This window comes from Microchirus variegatus (genome assembly GCF_963457635.1).
Source record: "Microchirus variegatus genome assembly, chromosome: 14".
Classification (NCBI taxonomy): domain Eukaryota; kingdom Metazoa; phylum Chordata; class Actinopteri; order Pleuronectiformes; family Soleidae; genus Microchirus; species Microchirus variegatus.
Window position 1 is genome coordinate 1,188,558 of NC_139815.1, and position 21,504 is coordinate 1,210,061.

The 21,504-nt window shown below is 40.8% G+C and overlaps 1 protein-coding gene across 1 annotated transcript in view; it reads left to right on the forward strand.

Annotated features, from left to right (window-relative positions):
• Nucleotides 1–21,504, forward strand: part of LOC310936642 (neural-cadherin) — a gene marked incomplete at both ends in the record, with an annotated part of 265,319 nt that overhangs the window by 153,420 nt on the left and 90,395 nt on the right. Inside the window, 3 exons of the mRNA XM_083900748.1 lie at nt 1,653–1,746; nt 5,041–5,225; nt 18,594–18,823. Coding sequence (XP_083756874.1) covers nt 1,653–1,746; nt 5,041–5,225; nt 18,594–18,823 — 509 coding nt within the window. The remainder of the gene's footprint in view (nt 1–1,652; nt 1,747–5,040; nt 5,226–18,593; nt 18,824–21,504) is intronic.

The window sequence follows — 21,504 nt, forward strand, 5'->3', positions numbered from 1 at the left end:
GACACTTATTCAGAGTGCGACCCCTGCTGGATTCCTGCACCACAACCAGTGGCTCTTAAATAAGATATAATTATAATTTATAGGGGTTTTTTTTGGGCTCCAGAAAGGCTCCGAGGCTAACAATGTTCCTTCCCTGTGTAACTTTGCTCCAAACTTTCTGGCAAAGGCAAACTGGAGGTTAAAATTCAGTTTGTCATGGTCTTGCCTTTAAATTTTGAAGGCTTCCCTCTGAATAATTCGCACATGTTTGAGAGTGTGAGGAGCTGCAGGGGAGAGAAGAGCAGCTCCTTCGACGTGATTATAATCACCGCGCATTCAAACAGCACTCCTTCGTCTCTGCATCTCCGTCGCCGAGTGTGCCAATCACCTGTAATGCTGTTCACTTCTTATGAACGCGCACGTGTGTGTGTGTCGTGCACACACGCGCATATTTTTCCCCTCCGTTAATGGAGACACAAATGTTTTCCAAATTTAGATCCCGCAAAAAAAACCTTGCAATTTAGCAGCGGTGTAACGTGTTATTGTGTCTAATTTAACAAATGACACCATGGAGTTAACAAAGAATGGCAAATTCAATTCAATTCAATTAAACTGAAATGAGTTTGTTTAATTCAGCAACTTTGCACTTATTTTTGTGTCCGATGCCGACATCGCAAAATCTACCGATATTCAGTCAGATATCAGTCATTTTAGACCATTTATGAACGCAATGAAGACGTTAACGACACATAGACATAGTCATTCTCCAGCTGTGTCACAAATATTGTTGTCCCCAAACTAAAAGAAATGACTAAACTGATTTTACAGTCTGCGCATAGAAACAATTAATCGAATACTAAATTAATTGTCAACTATTTTGATAATCAATTAATCGGTTTGAAGCTTTTTTCATTATTTAAACAAGATTTCTGATAGTTTTAGCTTCCTCAATGTGAATATTTTGATTGTTTTAGCTTTTTTATTTGCTCCACAAAAAGAAATCATTAAAACTGACGTTTTTTAACATTTTCTGACGTTTTTGGACTAAATTGGATTGATATTTTCGGATCAGACCAATACTGACTCAATAGATTTTGTATTTTTTAACGGTTCACTATCTTTGCTTTACTCTTTAATCATCATGATCGTCATCATCATCATCATCACCAAAGACGTCAACAAAAAACACAACAACACGTCTGCTGCCGTGTTTCTCTCCACTCGCTCGGTGTCTGTAGCTTTGCATCATTTTTGTTTTTTTTGCAACTCAAAGTGCTTCACAAGATAAAAATAAAACAAGGAACCCCCCCTCTCCCAAGTCACCCGCTCCTACTTCCACACACATAGAATAAAAATCATCATTATCGTCGCAATTGTAGCAAAGAAAACAAACAAAAACAAAACAGACATCAGGAAACGAGGAGACGAGGGAAACGCGATCGTGAGGAAACACCAGAGACTAAAAATACTAATAATCCACCAGAACACAACAGCAATGACAGATACTTAAATCATGAACTTGAATGAAATAATATTCAATTAGTCATGTATGGTTATGTTGCACTTTACACTGAAAAGACAGAATAAAAACACATAACAGGAATATAATATAGAATAAAACATTCAGATCATTAGCAGATCATTTTTTAATACGATGTGTTTTCTGTTTTCAGGTCGAATGCCAACCACTGTCCTGGGAAAGGTCTTCTCTCCTGACCCTGACGACTGGGACAACAAGACGTACGTCTTTGAAGGACACGTGCCCAGGTAACACACACCGAGAGCTGCTGGGCGTCCTCCATCGTTGTCTGTTGTGTCGCGTTTAACGTCGTCGTTATGTCGGTACAACGTCGCACTTTCACAGCCCAGGCTCCGCCTACTACTTTGGCTTTGATTCTTTTGTCAGACGTCGAGCTCATGACTCTTCAGTGACGACACTCTCTGACCAATCAGTGGGATTTTGAGTTAAATAAGTAGATTTTGGAATTTTGAGTAGATTCTGGAATTTTAAGTAGATTCTGGAACTATAGGTAGATTTTGGAATTTTAAGTAGATTAGGGAATTTTAAGTAAATTTGGGAATTTTAAGTAGATTTGGGAATTTTAAGTAAATTTGGGAATTATAAGGAGATTTGGGAACTTTAAGTAGATTTTGGAATCATAAGTAGATTTTGGAATTTTAAAGTAGATTTTGGAACGATAAGTAGATTTTGGAATTTCAAGTAGATTTTGGAACTGTAAGTAGATTTTGGAATTTTAAGGAGATTTGGTAACTTTAAGTAGATTTTGGAATCATAAGTAGATTTTGGAATTTTAAAGTAGATTTTTGAACGATAAGTTGATTTTGGAATTTTAAGTAGATTTTGGAACTTTAAGTAGATTTTGGAATCATAAGTAGATTTTGGAATTTTTAAGTAGATTTTGGAACTATAAGTAGATTTTTAAGTCATTTTAACTTTAATCTACAATTGGACATTGTTCACTTTGATTCTTGTGTCGGACGTCGCGCTCATGGCTCTTCAGTGACGACACTCTCTGACCAATCAGTGGCCGGCAGTCTGTTGACGTCAGATGTTAGTATCAGCTCAGCTGAACCTCGTCAGAGCAGGGACTAAATCAACACCATGTACCACAGGTTCTATCACTGATGGAGAAGAGCCTTGCTGTGCGAGAACTGTGTTGTAGAAAATTGCGATAGCTCCGCCCTGACCGTATGATAGGGTGTCAAAGAATGGAACAGTTGGGGTTGGTTATTTAGTTACTATTCATACTGAGCCAAAGTGAACACACACACACACACACACACACACACTTACACTGGTACTGTGACTGTCCTGCCACACACACACACAGCACCTTGACCTTCATCTCCCAAACTGAACCAAACTCAAACTGACACCGTTTTTTGTTCGGTCGCGATCAAAGTCAAGGTTCACGCTCCTCTGAGGACTGACTGTCATATCAGGCATTAACATTTCATGACACCTCTCTGTCTCCTGGTAGTTTTTTACTTCTTTTTTTTTTTTTAAAGCTGACTTCAGAGCACATTGTCTCTTCCCTGCTGCTCTTTGTTTTTTTTCGTTCCTGTCACATCTTGTTCGGCTCTGCTTTATGTGGTTTCATTTCATTGCATCAAATAAGCCGCGGCTGCCTTTGTTTCGGCGAGAGATTGCACTTTAGCTGCTCGCTTTCCGATCAAGAGGTTGTGTCTCCGTCGGAGGTTTTTGACTCGGTGCGCGTGTGTCTGTTTTTACTGGCGCAGAAGTGGTTGTAATGTTAGTGGTCGACATAAAAGTCAATAAAAGTGCACTTCACTAGGTTGCGAGGCACCAAACGGGACAGCATTGTTAGTTTTAGCAGAAATATAAAATTGACTTGTGATACCCGCTGCAGCGATGATCTACACACTCTACAGCATGTGCTGTAAACGCAGTTAATTTGGCCCTGGTGTCTACAAGTGGTTTATTATTTGGTTTTCCGAGGCTCCTGCCTTGTATTTCCTCTCTAATTAAACTTGAATGAGCTCATTTGGTGTTGAGGGCGAGCATGTAGACAAGGACCCGAGTGAAATTGCTTCCTCGCTCGTGTCTTCGCGCCTCTCATTTTTCCTCTCGCCTCCTCTCGGGCTAATGCATCCTCTCGGCTCTGTCTCTGTTATTGTCCCAGGAGGGAATAGAGTTTACAACACTGTAAACACTAACACAACCGGAATGAAATGTAGAGCAGGAACATGGCGGCAGAGGAGTGATGTCAAAATAACTATCTGCCCTGCTCTGTCTCTATCTGTCTGGCAACCACACAGGAAGAGGATGCAAATGGTGGCTCGTGGGCCACATGTGGTCCCTCAGAGGCCCAGCCTGTGGTTTTCACAGTCAAGCATGTGATATATAGGGTTTTACATCGTTCCTTGTCGTACCGGTATGACGCCGCACTGTCACAGCCCAGGCTCCGCCTACTAAGTTGGAATTGATTCTTGTGTCGGACTTCGTGCTCATAACTCTTCAGTTACAACACTCTCTGACCAATCAGTGGGATTTTGAATTATTCCTAGATTTTGGAACTATAAGTAGATTTTGGAGCTACAAGTAGAAGTATGACCTAGACCGGAAGTTCCAATTAACACTGTTTTTTAGTGTGTATCTGCGTCATTACCTTGTTTATGAACCCCTGAAGGTTCAAAACAAACAGTTCAGCCACTGCTGAGAACGCTGTGTTTTATTGTAATCTCGGGCTCAGTGAGATCTCTGAAAAAACCCGGTCCGGTTACGTAAACAGCATTTCTCCTGAACAGCAGATCCTCCTGCTCCAGGCACTAGTCCGGGCACATCCGGTTGCGTACATTGAACCGCAGAAGAAGAATAACGTCCGTTGTGGAGGTGTTTCACAAGCGACAGTGTCTTCTGACTCTGGGTCTGACTCCGGGTCAAAGGTCGTCAAAGGGACTGCGGCGGGGAGTCGTGAAGAAGCTATTTTTAAACACTGTTAAAACAATGTTTTGATAATGAGGAGCAGTGCATCCACCGTTCCAGAGGGGGGAGCTGCACCGCTGAGAGCGGATGTGTTGAATATGTCACTTCTGGGTATTGGCCAATCACAACACAGTCTGTCTTCTGGGGGTGAGATTTATGTCTGAAATATCGCGGCTCAGCACAGCGTCAGAAAAGACAGATTTCTATCGGCTCGTTTACAGCAACTAGGAGGTTTTTGACCATAAAAACAAGTTAATGTATGTAAGTAGACCTCCATAACTAACATATGTGCAACAGGACCACTCTATGTGAGCTTTAAGTCTTTTTTACTGATCTACAGTTGGACATTGTTGGCTTCGATTCTTGTGTCGGACGTCACGCTCATAACTCCTCAATGACGACACTCTCTGACCAATCAGTGTCATGATGACCACATGTGGCCCATAAGTGGCTCAGCCTGTGGTCTCACCACAAACACTCTACAGCCTGGCTGCGACATCTGTCCAATATCAGATCCAGGGATTTTGACCATGTATCGGACCGATACTGATTCCCCAACACCACTTTTTTTGTGTTTCTCTTGTTGTCCTCAGTTACTTCATCCTGAACAAGCGGACAGGTTTCTTGATCATTAAGGAGAACGCACCACCCGGCACCTATCAGTTCCAAGTGCGTGTGTCTGATGGAATCTGGCCGGACGCCGTGTCCACTGTCGCCGTGCATGTGAGGGAGCTGAGAGATGAGGCCATCTATAACTCTGGGTCTCTACGTCTGGCAGGTGAGACTGACCCACACACACACACACACACACTCGTCTGTGATGAAAAATGGTCTCTGATGTTACATGTGAGTGTTGTCATTGATCAGTGGTTTGTGGGTCGATGATTCTCGTGACCTGTGTCTGGTTTTGGTCCTGTTTTCTTAACAAGGATCTTTTCTCTTTGGCTGCTGTTTTCACTGCGCGCACACACACACATACACACACACACACACACACACACACACACACACACACACACACACACACACACACACACACACACACACACACACACACACACACACACACACACACACACACACACACACACACAACACACACACACACACACACACCAGCACTGATAAAGCCCTCACACTGTGGTTGAACAGTTACTTCAGATATAAACTTATAATGATCATTATTTTCATGATATTCCAAGAAAATTTGTGATTATGACATCCATAATTTATAATAATTATTTTCCCACACTTTTCCACTGAGCTAATGACGACATAATTATTAGCGCATCTATTAACACAAGGTGGCAGCAGCATGATTATCCTTTATTAGTCCCACAATGGGGAATTTGTATTGTTAGAGCAGCAACGGTAGCAGTTAAAACAAAATAAACATGCATTTCAACGTCTATGAATGTACAACGTAGGAAAATATTAACTGATAAGATAATAAAAATGTAGTGTAGAATAAATTGTTAAGGATTGCACATGTAATATTGCACTGTGTAGATTCAATTGAACAACGCCCGCTATACCTCCGTGTTTGCGAACGAGGGCCCTTGAATGCATCTCGTAGCTGAAAAGTTTTACTTTTTTAAATTTTTTTACTTTTTTAAAAAACATTTTCTCAATGACTTTCAACATTAACAAATCAAACAACTGTTTCCTGTTCGTCACACTTTTCCAACAGGAAAGTGAAGTTTGAGTCACTTACTCTCCTTCACCAAACTCCATGGAGATAAGCAGCTATTTTAGCTTGCAGGGATTGGGGACATTTTTTACCACTCCTGCCTACAACAGTAAATTCTAATGTAATATTCTGTGATTTCTGTGTTTGAAATGATTTCACTTGGTTTACTCCAGTGTCACACATGCACTAAACGAGGCAGCAGTAGACCAGCAGCTCCTGTGTCCTTGTGGGCTGAAAACGCTGATTTTCTCTATGGACTTTGGTACAAGAAAAACTTCAGTTTTCCCTCCTTTTTTTTTGGTAAAATTAGTCATTTGAGGTGTTTTTTTGGGGGGGAGGAATTTGGATGCCCGTGGGCACCTTGTGTTGAGGGGTTTATCTTTGCCAGAACCAGAACATGCTGGAGAGATTAAACTGTGTATGTCACATGGCCTGAGAAAGCCTCCTTTTCTCCTGCTCAGCTCATGGATGTCTCTGTTCCCGAATCAGCAGCAAAAAGTGGAAGAGAAGATTTTTCCTTTACCAGATAATTCACAGCATTCTCACAGATTTACCACATATTAGGTTTTCACTAAGATAGGCCAATATATTTTTATTCCTCTCACAGTCTCTGGTTTTAACGCAGTCCACCAATCATTTGTCAGTCAGTCTGTACATTAGCAGCCAGACTCAGAAGAGACGTTAGGGGAGTCTGGAGGCCCCCAGGCGAAAGGACCCTGGGGCCAAACATGAAACTAGACCAAAACCTAAATGCCAACCCCAAAATTGACAGCTACAGCCCATAAACTTACTCTTCGTGCATATAGAAGGATATTTCTTTTGCTGCTTTTAGTGTTTAATTTAGATGGGATTTCTAAAAATAATATGTAATTTCTGTGGACTGAAGCCTGAATGCAATTCTCTTTATATTTTTAATCTCACTGAGTTTTATTCCTGGTTAAATAAAGGTCAAATAAAAGTCATCTGCATCATTAGAGCAATTGGACCTTCTCGAGTTTAGTTGAAGACATTTCACGTTTCACAAGAGAAACAAGAGGCTTCTTCTTCTTCTGTTCATATACAAAGGTACATTCACATTCAAATTTAGTTGCGAAATTTGGTGGGAACATTGTTCTGCCCAAGAGGAAAACAAAAATCCTCTTGAGACCCTGGCCTTGACTCAACAGGAAGTTGGCCATCTTGGATTTGGTGTCCATCCTGGTGTTTCGCAAGTATTGTAACTGAACGAACTTGTCTCAGGGTGTTTATCTTAGGAACACGGAAAAAGAATATCGCAGATTCAAAAGGGCGTGGCCATGGCAGCCATCGGAAACCGCCATACATTGACCAATCGGCATGAAACTTCATAGGTGACACGAGACCCCGCCCCTGAACATGTCTATGAACGCGATTTTGACCTAAACGTGATGTCGGCCATTTTGAATTACGCCGTTTCGCCATTAGACAGGAAGTGCCCAGTAACTCTGCCATATATTGACCAATTGGCTCGAAACTTGATATGTGAGAGCAAGGCCCCGCCCTGAATACGTTTGCAGACATTAGGTTAGCAGGAAGTAGGTCACCCGAAACCAGGGAGTGCTCTGTATGCTGTAACTTTGCCGTACACTGAGCGATTGACTCGAAAAACTTCACGTGAGACAAGTGATCCGGCCAGAACACAGAGTCCAGGGCTTACTTAAATGTCAGCATATACATATACAACTGTCACTCATAACAAACAAGTCAATATTTAAAGCAGTAAATTTCATCCTCATCACATTTTTTTTTTTATCATAAATGTTGTAAAGTGCAGTTGAGTTATATTTGTGAACATTGCACACGAGTGTCATCAGTTACTGTGACACTGACCTTTTGTCCTCATAAACACTGACTCTCTAAATCTCCCAGTTTCCTCTCAACTGTCCTTTTTTTGTTTTTTTTCTCCTTATCTTTGCTTCCTATATTTACTGCTCCTTTTGTTGCGTTGTGTTTTGACATTCGTGCCAACGCGCTCGACCTCTGCGCTCTCGGCCTTCAGAGCTCAGTTTGTCCACTTTACAGCTGCGGCAAAGCTCAGCCTCTCTGTCTGCCGTCACTTTGACAAATGTGCTGTGGCGTTTTTATGCTGTCGCCTGGACAGGAAAACTCTACTGACCGTTCGTGTTCGTTCTCTGTTGTGATTAACTGATAGAAATGGACTTCACTGCTCACCTGAGGCGGCGTCCATGTGATTATATTTCTTTGTAAAAATGGCTTTTTAAAGTCAAGTCAAGTCAAGTTTATTTATAAAGCACATTTAAAAACGACCTCAGTTGAACCAAATACAATATAATCACACACAATATAATAATAAATAAAAACAATAAAGGAACAGTGAGAGCTCAGTTTAAAACAAAAACTAAACTACTGACTACTTTTTAAAGCAAAACTAAATTAAAAAAAATCTGTGTTTGAGCTGTGTAAAAACGTTTTTCCACATCCTGAATACAGAAAAGTGTGACTTACTTTCTGCTCATCCAGACTAAAATGTACCCTGTTTATAGGTTTCAAAAGAAAACAGAATAATGTGCTTGTAAGTGTTGACACTGTTTATATTTGTAAACTTTATTCATTTTTCGAAAACCAAATAATGTGGTTTTTTTTTTAAAGTACATCCACAGTTGGATTCACTGCGTCTCACTTTCTACTCGTCTAGACTGAAATGTAGTCTAACAAGTTGAACAGTTTGGAAACTTCTTCACTGGTCAGGACAGGAAAAGGTTTTGTGGATGGCGGGTGCAGTCAGAGCAGAGTTTAAAAGTTTCAAATGAAAACAGACTTATGTGAATGTACATCTACATTTAAATAGACAGGACTTTGGGTCAGTATCCGTGCTCTAGTGTGGATGGGGGAGTGTTTTTGATGAAAACAGATTCATGTGGAAGTAGGTTTCAAGTTACAGTACCACTCAAAAGTTTGGGCTCAGTTAGAAATGTCCTTATTTTTTAAGGAAAAGCACTTTTTTTTCAATGAATATAACATTAAATGAATCAGAAACACACTCTTTACATTGATAATGTGGTAAACGACTAATCTAGCTGCAAACGCCCATTTCCAGTGTTCTAATGGTACATTGTGTTTGCTAATCCCGTTAGAAGGCTATTGGATGATTAGAAAACCCTTGTGCAATGATGTTAGCACAGCTGAAAACAGTTTTGCTGGTTCTTTGACGAAAGGGCAAAATTATTATTTTGAATAAAAATCATTATTTCTAATCTTGTCAATGTCTTGACTATATTTTCTATTCATTTTTCAACTGTTTTGATGAATAAAAGTGTCTTGACTTTTAATGGAAAACACAAAAAACTTTTGAACGGTAGTGTACATATGCAGGTTTTGGTCAGGTTTCCATGCTCTCGTGTGTTTCCAGAGCAGAATGTATTTAAAACTCAGTAATGTGGACGTACACTGTTGGAAAACACAGCCGTTATTATTTGCACATTTGTCTCCACTCTCAGAGAAATTAATGAGCACTGACGACTGTTTGCTCACACTGTTTGCAGTGTTTCGCAGGACTGTCACACTCTCAGCTAAAGATGTTTCTTTAAACCCCCCCCCACCCCCCCTTAAAGAAGGAGAGCCATTATTAATGTCTTTCTCCTGACTTATGAGTTCTGGTGGAAAAGCCTGTTTCCATTACTTATGTTGGCAAAAATAATTAGTGGCGAGGTTTCTGCTCATCCAGCACATTCTCCTCACACGCTGAGCCGCATCCATCATTACCTGATGTACGGCACATCGGCTGTCTCCTCCAAATTAAATTCACTTTAGAGAAATGGGACATGGCTGAAGGATTTTTATGATTTCACAGATATTGAAATAGAAGCAGAGCGGGAGGCCGCGGCGTGACGGGAGGGGAGAGGAAAAGGAAAGGATGTGAGGGAGGGAGGGAGGTAAGGGGGAGTCTTGTGTACAGGATAAGTATATAAAAGGATTTGCTTGTCAGTCTGATGTAAATGAATGTGCAGAGAACAGCTGGTGCTCACGTTCCAATATTTGTGTAAAGGAAATGAAACCGAGCGCCGAATGCAAACCTTCAAATGTGATAAAAATGAATAATAGAACTCAGCTGCAGGAAAAATTGTCCGGTTAAACAACTCTCAGCTTTATTTGTTCAAGCAAATCTAACTTTTTTTATTTTTTTCCCGTGCACTTACTTTGGAAACTATCACTCATACACACACGTTCTCGTGCAGCAGTCTTAGTGAGGACACTCACAGAGCACCATATCTTAACCTCATCTAAAACAACTAAATACCTAACCCTTAATCTGAATTTAACATACACTACCGTTCAAAAGTTTGGGGTCACCTTTATGATTTTTTGTGTTTTCCATTAAAAGTCACACTTTTATTCATCAAAAGAGTTGCAAAATGAATAGAAAATATAGTCAAGACATTGACAAGATTAGAAATAATGATTTTTATTCAAAATAATAAATGTGCTCTTTTGTCAAAGACCCAGCAAAACTGTTTTCAGCTGTGCTAACATCATTGCACAAGGGTTTTCAAGGGTTTTCTAATCATCCAATAGCCTTCTAACGTGATTAGCAAACACAATGTACCATTAGAACACTGGAAATGGGCCTCTATACACCTATGTATATATTCCATTAATATGTGTGCAGCGAGAATAGTCGTTTACCACATTAACAATGTATAGAGTGTATTTCTGATTCATTTAATGTCATATTCATTGAAAAAAATTTCTAAGTGACCCCAAACTTTTGAACAGTAGTGTAAACCTAGTTGTAAAAAGGCTAAAGTTCCATTTCTCTGCTTTCCAGTATCCATCCATCCATCTTCTACCACTTTATCCTCCATATGAGGGTCACACAGGGGGCGCTGTGCCAATCTCAGCTGACATAGGGCGAAAGGCGGGGGTCACACACTGGACATATCGCCAGTCCGTAGTTTTTGAATTTTTCTTCTGGTGTGAACACAACATCCAGAGTAGGGCGCGAGTAATTAAAGTAACTCGATTACAAAATATAACACGAGAATGTTATTTTTGCCTCATGCTGAAACCCTTTTTAATAAAACTCAGACTGTGCAAAGTCTGAGGTAGAACCTCAGCCCTTGAAGAAGGACCCTTTTGGAACCCTTATTGTGTAGTCCGTTGTTCTCACTGTCACAAGATACCTTTATGTCCTGTAGTTTTGTAGGTTATTGGTCCCCACAAAGATGTATGCACCAATACACACACACACACCAACTCAGATAGCTCGGAATGATCTCAAAGTCATTAATCCCTGACATCACATTTTGTCGTGAAACCTCAGACGTGCTCTTTGGCTGAGTGAGTTGGTGGCAGAGCTGCAGGTTGAAGGCGTTAAAGCGAGTGGTTCTGACGCAGTATTCACAGCGGTGTTTGACACCTGTGATCTCCAGCTCTTCATTAAAGTCCCTCTGTTACGACCGCGCTCTTTCGAATCAATGCACTCAGCGGCAAACAGACACGCGGAGACAGTGGAGCTATTTAAAAAAAGTCTCAATGAAGTGACCGAGCCGCGGGCGCAGGGCTCTCCACAGAGCCCAGGACATCAATGGGGATGGAAATTTAAAAAAAAGCATGAATTTGTGAATGACTCAGAGGTCAGTTCTGATGCTACAACCTAGATGTGAATAGAACAGAAGAAGACAAAAAACAGGAAATCCCACCAGGAAGAGAAGAAGAATCGACGAGGGGAAACTTCAGGAGGAACTTTAGAAGAATCTGTCGAACACTCTGGAGTTTAAGTGACTTATTTTAACGTTTTTAGCGTCACGTCATCTACACTTGACACTCTGACTGGTTTGTCTCCTTGTATTTGTCATATAGACTGACCTTGTCAGGACCAGTAGTCCTCATTGAGACCAAAACCTGGTCCGAATGAGGCAGAACCTCATTTCTGAGTGACTAGTAAAGGTTAGTACAGGACATAAACTGGTAATGGTTAAAGGTGCCATATGTAAGAATGTGGCCAAAAACTGTTACTACATTCAAATTCAAAACACCGAGGTCATTTAGGTTTCATTTCTGATGTAACTGGCAACCCGTGGTTGCTCGGCAGCGGAGACTCTACTGACTGCAATGATTGGTAGACGGTGGTAGGTGGCGCCACATGCCAAAACATAAACATGATTTGCAGTCTGCAAAATATTTTTTTTTAATGCAAATATTTTGTCTGTACTGTTGTTGTTGGTGAGTTCAGTTTGTTATATGAACATTATTCCTGAGTCTCTGTGACATATTAGGAGGATTTTATGGTCAGTTGCTTTAGATTAATTACATAATGCACCTTTAAGATTGGGGACACGTACATGTCTGTAGTAGACTGTGAGGACACGTTTTGATTCAAACCTGTCTCTGTGAGGACATTTTTGGGGAACTTATTGTTTTGTGTGTGTGTTCTTGTGTTTGTTACTTCTATTTATTTTTTCTGTAGTAAACACTGACCTTGTCAGGATTAGTAGTTCTCATGGAGACCAAAAACCTGGTCCTAATGAGGCAGAATCTCATGGTGATGGTTAAGGTTTGGGACAAGGCTTTGTTTCGGCCGTCCAAAGCAAAGACATTTTGGGGATGTGAGGACATTTTTGTCTGGTCCTTGTGACTTTTAAAGGACTTTCTCAGGATTAACTTGGTTTAATGTTAAGTTAAGTTTAGGCATTTAGTGATGGTTAAGGTTAAGGTAAGGAGCCAAGAAATGCATTATGTCGATGAGGGTCCTCACTAACACTGCTGTGCAAGAACCTGTGTGTGTGTTTGTGTGTGTGTGTGTGTGTGTGCATGTGTGCGTGTGCGTGTGCGTGTGCGTGTGCGTGTGCGTGTGCGTGTGTGTGTGTGTGTGTGTGTGAGAGAGAGAGAGAGACAGAGACAGAAGCCATTTTCTCCACGTGTAGCGCTGAAGTAAACATCTCTCGTTGATTCTCGGTCTCGGGGATTATGAAAATATTCTACTTATAGCATTACTTAGACCCTTCTTGACGTTCTAAATCCCATTTCAAGAACAAAATGTGGAATGAAATGTGAATACACAAAGAAAAACACAAGTGAAACCTGCCTCCTCCTCGTCCTCCTCCCACAGAGTAAAGCCTCCCTCCCTCCCTGGTCCCTTTCTCAGTATTGATAGAAAGGTAGTAGAAAGACGAGGTAAACAAAATGTCCTTGAAATGACAATGTGGAGGGAAAATACAATCTCAGGGTTCATACATTAAAGGCTGACGCTGTTCATGTTACATGATTATAGTCGATGAACTTGACGAACCATGAATTTCTCATCTCAGTGTTGTTTTGCGGTGCTCGTTACTTACTTACTCTTCACCATGCGCAACAAAATCACCGCCATTTTGGCAGAAAATAAACAACAACAACGTTTACATCCATGGAAAAAAAGTCACCCTTTACATTTTTGTGTAAACAGCCAATGATCTACTTTGGGAAAACGATATCATAATGTCATTCAATTATCATTATCTCAAGGCACTGTAACCAGACTCAAAGATGCAGAATCTGCCTAGACAGGTTGGGGTGAAAGGAAAACACAGACACACACATTCAAATAAAGCTTTATATAAAGGGACACTGTGTAGTATTTATGGGTTTATATAACCCTAAATCCACTTTTTTATACATATTATGTGCTCCTGCATTGTCTAGTCGCTGTATAATAGTTTTTGTTTCATTTACGTAGTGTTTCAAAAAGTCATGTAAAATAACATGGTCACGGGCCGCGGTTGCATAGCCACTGTTAGCAGCGAGAGGCCATGTTTCTACCGGAGCCTGTAAGGACAAACGCGAGAGAACAAATCAAGCGTCTCTTTACTTGTAGCGGAAGTCCCGCCTCCACTGATGGAGCAGGAAGTCTGAGGTATAAACAGAGTGGAAAAGTACTGGTCAGCTGGAGAGAGCGCCGAGACGAGGCTGAGAGAGGATCTTTTTACGCGTTTAGAATGGAGGACCGCGCATATTTTACAGCGATATACAAAAGACACACTTATACATCTGTATAAATACTAGAACCTCATCTGCTGACGCTGAGAAAGACGACGAGGACGACATTTGACCGGCTGAGGATACCGTAGCGCTCAGGGAAGGGAGGGGGTGAGCAGAGGAGCAGTTCGTCGTTGTAAATTTCAGCCTCTCCTCTAGATGTCTATAAACTACTTACTGTACTTCACCTTTAAATTTGAAATTTGGCAGTGCAACAGCACCACGTACAGGCCTGGCACGTGTACTGCAGAGTTTTCACTTGTGGACTAAGGTGTTTCCTGAAACGATGCCATGTTTTTACGGCAAACTTTTTTTCTGTTTCAGTGAGAACAGAGACTCGGATTAGATGTTGTGAAGCATGTCGGGGACAAGCTCACTGGAGGTTTATATGAACCACAGAAAACACATTCTCGACGCTGTCACAGCTTCCTGGTCGACATTTAAGGGGAACCGTAACATACAGTGTTTCACGTTTTTACACCTATTACTGATGTCAAAGTGCGTGTTTGTAAAGTTTTTCACAAAGCTAGTCATGGTAAGTTAGCTTCCCCTTAACCACCAACGATAAATATCTTGTTGTCTTGTTATCTCGTTTTATTGTGAAGTACAAGGGTTCTCTCGAGTTGATCGGGGGAAAGTTTATCAGAAAGTTGAAGAATGAAGTATTGCCGTGCGTCTGGAATGATGTCCATACAGGTGAAAAGCACCAGGGGGCAGTATAAGGATCGATCTCCATGGATTCAAAAGCACCGTGGACTCTGGTTCCTTGATACCGTTCAGTTTTGGAGGATATTTTCCTGCCAACATGGCGTCGTATTCATCCAGGGCTCCATAGTTGCTCCATTTTTAGCGTAAAAGAGTGATAAAATCTAGGGTGGAAGGGTTCGTGAGTGTGACGAAAGAGAGTGTTCTGGCATCAAGAGATGAGACGGGGCGTTTGAAACAGACTCTGTGCTTACACTGTGAGAGATGGAGGCTGATGTCAGCTCCCACCAGTCAGGAGAAACAGGGACAGACAGACAGAATCAGACGGTCTGTAGGGAGGGAGGCTGAGGTTAGAGGGTCGTAACTTCTAACACAGAGTGACAGTCTCTTCACCTGGCTTTGATCCAGCCTCACATTTCCTCACTGCTGCCTCTTTCCCAGAGGCTTCGTCACACTCAGGTGTCGATACTCACCTGACTCTGACACCGCTGCGTTCAAACAAACACACACACACACACACACAGTACAGTAAATATCCTGCAAGTGTAGTTCTGTAGTTTTCTGTTAAAGTGATACAGTGCAGGATTTTAACCTTAAATGGTCGTCCAGTGGGTCTACCATTGTCCACCAGCAGCCCTGTTAGAAAATCAATGAAGGAATGAAGGAATGAAGTGTGTCCTGTGTGACAGAAATGAATGTGTTCACTCAGGTTTCATGTTCCCACTCATGTCACCTGGAGCTGAAGTCAATAAAAACCTGAGTCATTTGGTCAAAAACCAGTTTAATCCAGGATGGAAGAGGTTTTTTTTGTTATGTTGTATAAGAGCACTTTGTGTTTGTCCTTCGGATTCATCCTCAAATTTGTCTTTAATTTAATTTATGTATTTATTCATGATGGTAAAACGCATTAGTTAGTGAGTGTAAATGTGTCCGTGGGATCCAGCTGGACGATCTGCTGACGTCCTCTGGCGAGATTTTCAGAAACCAATTAATTGAAGGTTGTCTCAAGTCTCTCGTGGCCACATGTTTCCCTTTAACACGACCAGAACTTTGGTGGATCAGTGATTTTTCTGAAGCCTCTTAAAGAGATAGCTTGGAGGAGCTTTTCATGTGGTCGCACGACTTTATCGAAGACACGATGGTCTGCTGTTGTGGTGCAGAGCCACCAGTACATACTTGTGTATCTGACTGTTAAGCCTTGTAGTGGTGTGTTCTCTCCAGAAGATGGCACAGCTTCAGGTGTCTTCGTCTCGATCTTCTCCGGTTTCGTTTGGACTTTACGTCATCATTTTCCTCTTTTGACTTCTGGCATGTTGGTGCCTCATGACTGTGATGGCTCAGGTGTCCAAATATTATTGTCCATATAGCGTATACTAGGGCTGTAACGATACACAAACTCACTATTCCATTTGTATCACGATCCATTCCACAAGTTTTTTTGTTTTTTTTAAAAACATTTTATTTAAACAACATTTACTTATATAGCAACTTAATTTAATAACAATATTTTGGAACACTGTGAACAGATTGAACATAAATAAATAAATAACCAAAGATTTCTCTCTTTTCTGTAACAAAATAATACTGTTGAAAAATACAAAGTAAATGATCAGTCAGACTGGGATTTGTCCCCAAAGCATGCTGGGAAGTGTAGTTCTTTCTTTCTGCTTGTATATTTTGAAAGTCAGTTGTTGTTTTGCTCTTATTTTGGGGCTGGATCCGTGAATCTTGTTCGTAGATTGATAAAAATGGTACCGTTAGAATCTGTGAATTCTTGGCTGTTTACATAATCACGCTGACGCTCTGGTGCCGCTTTTCAATGTGTGCGCTGGAACGGGTTTTTTCCGCTCCTGCTGGTTTGATCCATTGGTGTTTTAACTGTGTGTGGTGAACATAAGAATGGTTTATATGAGTTTCTGACCTTTCTGGGGGTATGCAGCATGTCTGTGTTTGTTAAAGTTAGACATGGTTTTATGACGCTTTTGTCGCCGGTAGCGGGGGCATCAGTGAAGAAGAGATTAACGCGATTAAAAAACATAACGCGTTAATGATTACTGTAATTAATTCATCACAATTAACGCGATAATTTGACACCCCTAATAAAAAGGGGTAGCACTAACAGCTCATATCATGTGGCTGACTGGAAAATAACTGGGAGTTGAAAGGGCGTTTCGCGATTTCGATTTCGATACGCATATCGTTACAGCCCTAGCGTATACTGTTATCGCGTTATCGTCCAGCCCCTTCTTCAGACCCTTGTTTTTTTCCTCTGGTTGGAGACATTTTATGGGTGGTATTGAGGCTTTTTAATGATCAACATTTCTGTGTTCTGTTCTTGCATCCATGTTGGTCACCTTTGTTCTTGATGGTTTTTCTCCCGATTTTCTCAATGGAATTTTAGCGTGGGTGAGGAAAAATGTGGCACACGGTTCAGTTTCCAGATGGACACCTTGTTCTGTGTCTCTCCGTCTTGTTACGGTTGGACATCGAGTGTGTGACACTGAGTGGAATCTAATCTATGAAAAGCTCAGTTTTTGAAAGCAACTTGTCGAACGCTCAGAACTGACAAGGCACTGATGTTAAGAACACGGTTACAAAAGGCTGAATAAAGGATGAAAAGCTGCCTCCATTTTATCTTCACTCCCACTCATGTTCTCCTTTCTCTAAGTGTTGATGCAAGAAGAAAAGTGTGGACGTGCAAATGAAATTTCTCCTTGTGAGGGGAAACCATCTTTTATACATATACTCCTCAGCCTTTGATGTTTCTGCTTCTTAGGGAGACAAAAAAAAAAAGTAAAGACCAAGTGTTTTATTTTCTTCATCACACAGAAAGCAGCACTTACATGAAAAGAACTCGGAATCTGTGTGAATATTTTTTTATTATTATTTCAAGGGGTCAACAGTCTGTCACGGCTGTATCTACAGTACTTGCCATTTTTCTATTTTACCTGCCTCCTTCCACTTATTTTTAAACATAATCCGGGTATAGAAATTGACAAAGTGCGTTGGCTTGAAGAGTAAATCCAAAGAATAGCAGTTACGGGTGACGTGATGAATTTTTGTTTCCATTTAAAGGAAAATAGTAAAGTAAGTGTTAGTGATTGAGAATTGTGAATCTCAAGGCTTCAAAACAGGAGTTTGTCAATGTTTATATACACACAGTCTATGGTAAGGACCCTTATACAAACATACTTATGGGTTTTATGTTCAATGTTCAATTTCTGTTCAAACCTATAGCTCAAAGACAGACTTTTCCAACTGAATTCTCTCCCACACCAAAGTCCATAGAGAAAATCAGTGATTTTAACATCACAGCACACAGGAGTTGTTGATCCACTGCTGCCTCCATCACTAAGTTTGAATGTCTTATTTTGTCACTTTGACATTAAATATCCTTCAGATTGACCTCAGTGACACAAAGTGACCACACGAGGCAGCAGTAAGACCAGCAGCTCCTGTGTCCCCGTGAGCTAAAATCACTGATTTTCTCTATGGACTTTGTTGTGGGAGAGTGAGTGGTTTACAAACTTCAGTTTCTTCTCAATCAAACACACACATGCGCGCGCACACACACACAGTACAGACACAAACACACCCCTTCAAGGTTTTGTCTAATTAATGCTGAGTCATTTTCTATAATTTATTGTTGCAGCTTTAGCTCAGAAGTCAATCATGAAACTGTTTTTACCCTCGAGCAGAAAATAATGAGGCCATTTCTGTACAGTTACAGCTGTGTGTGTGTGTGTGTGTGTCTCACAGACATCACAGCGAAGGAGTTCATCGAGCTGAGAGGGAAACATCGGAGCCGCTACGATCTGCTGGTGGACTTCCTGTCTGAGATGCTCTCTGTTCCAGCCGACGACATCAACGTCTTCAGCCTGATCGACGTCAGGGAGCGAACGCTGGACGTTCGCTTCGCTGTCCACGCAGCCACGTCTTTCCTGCGGGCTGAGAGGATGCACGGTTATCTGGCTGCACACAAGCAAAAGGTAGAGCAACGTTCCTTTGTCTTTATTTTCCCCAGTATTATATCATATTTTACACCAGCAAAACAAAGTTTTGTATGTAATTTTCCTATTCCATGCACCCACCAACAGATGACTGCCAAATAATGAGCTATTCCATACATCCACCAACATATAGAGTGTCAAATAATGAGCCATTCTAGACATCCCCATGAGAGTGACTCCCAAAAAATGTTACGGTTCTATTAATCCATCAACATACTAACTGCCAAATAATGAGCTGTCTTTTATATCCAGGAAGACACTGACTGCCAAATAATGAGCTATTTAATGCATTCATTAATGGAATGACTGCCAAATAGTGAGCTGTTCTATATATTTACTAAGACTCTTTGTATCTGCAATTGTCCTTTTAGAGGATTCGCTTAGCTGCTGTTTTTTCTTCTTCTTCTTCTTAGAGCTCAGACTCACAACAACATATCACCTGACTCTGCTCTGATTTTAGGAATCAGCTTTGAATGTTGTACCTCGTTAGCATGTTTGTCTCAGATTCCTGACGCTGGTTAATCCTAACAGTTTTCTCTCTGTATCTGTGTCACTCTGCTCAGAGTGTGTAGTTTTGCGACAGGAAAAACAAGACGCCGCCGCCAAGTGAGAGGCGAAAGCGCCTGTGAAAAGGATGCATTTAGGTCATATTCCTCCACTTCCCTTACACAGCGAGTGGCGCCTTCACTCGCAGACAAACTCATTAACTTAATGTATTTTGCATAAAGAACCTCTTTCATATTTTGATTGGCATCTTTTTTTTCTTTTCATATGAGCCAGACCGAGGCCTCGCTGCTCATTTCCATGGAAACGTCACTTTAGCAAAGATTAGCGAGCAAACAAATGTGCAAACTAGTGGAAGTGTGGCAACTTGATTGACATTTGATGCTGGTGTTTACCTGTGGCCTCGTTTATGGCAGAGTTTGATGGATTTAATCTGAAAAGCTGAAAATGGTGAGGACCAAAAGAAAAGTATAATCAAGTTTATAAAACTGCACAGTTTTTATTTTACCGCGAGCAGATGAAGACAGAGTGATGTGAACGAACACAAGAAACGGATACAATCATGGACTCTGACACTGGTTCAGACTGTCTGCCAAATAGTGAGCTGTTCTATACAGTAAATCCACTAAGAAAACGTACTACCAAATAATGACCTATTCTAGTCATCCATGAAGACTGACTGCCAATAATGAGTTGATCTAAACATCCATCAACAGACTCATTGCCAAATAATGAGCTTTTCTCTATACCTGCCAACATAGAAATAATAGAAATATACAGGATAGGCTAACAACTCTGTTAACTTCATACTAATAGCACAAACTAACAAGGATGTGTAAGCGTCATACTAACAGCACAAGCTAACAACTGTGTTTAGCATAGTTTTACTGTAACAGCACAAGCTAACAATGATGTGTTAGTTTTATAATAATGATAGAGGATACAAACACTGTGTTCACTTAATACTTAATACCTAAAACACTGTGTTGGCTTCATACTAACAACATATGCTAAAAACACTGTGTTAACGCCATACCATACATACCGAAATTACTGTAAAAACAACAAAACAGTGAGATATAGCACTACCACATGGACAATATTGCAATTACATTCCGATAAAATCAGCTTTTGAGTGCTACTGTTCGCAGAAACAACTCAAAAAGTATAGATTTACATCAAGGAACTATTATAAAGACAACAAAAACACACTACAGACATATTTTTACCAAGAGAAACTCCTGTTAACATGCAGCCTCTTAATGGCCACTAGGGGAGCTGAACACACTTAACTAAACTGTGTATTACAGCACAAAAATGCTCCTACTTTGTTTATTGTGTCTATTTGCTTTACAGGGTTGACTTGAAGACACTTTAATGTTTGTCTGTGCTTTTTTTTTTCTTCTGAAACTAGATTTAAAATGAAACGATGATAATGAGGTTAAAGGAGACTCACAGCACTAATGGCTCTTTTTTTAATGACCTTGTTTTCTACATAGTCCTGATTTTATGGTAACATAATGATCCTACACACGACGATAAATAAACCAAGACGCTTTTAAGACTAAAGACCCATCATGACCTCAGTGCAAATTATCATGTATTTCACTTCCTAAAGATGGGAAGGAAAAGTGTGTGTGTGTGTGCGTGTGTTTGTCTTCAGTCATAAACTGCCCCAGATTTCACAGCAAATATAAAATATTGTCCGATTTTCTTGGAACTTGATGTTAACTTTTCCAATTATTTTATGTTCCATTGAAACTGTGGGGCTGTGAGTAAAGAAGAACAAGGGGAAAAAAACATGGTTTATGGTTCAACATACTGTAGTTCATCATGTCATGGTGAAGTTAAAAAGTCCCCAATTAAAGTCACAGTTTGATTCCTAAAAACCCCCCCAGTGAACTTCAGTGGAAGAACACTGCGGCGACCAATGTTTGTCTCATTTCCTGTGGTCATGTGCGATCTGCTCTCATTGGTTCCTGCTCCGTATATGCAAATATGCACAAACATATCCGTTAAAGGAAACCAAATTTGTTCCAGTCTGATTGTTGTGGGACCGTATCTATGTACCCCGGGTTCTATGTTCCCCGGTCACATACAAAGCGGGGAACATAGGACCCTTTCTCTAACCCTAACCCTAACCCTAACCCTTACCC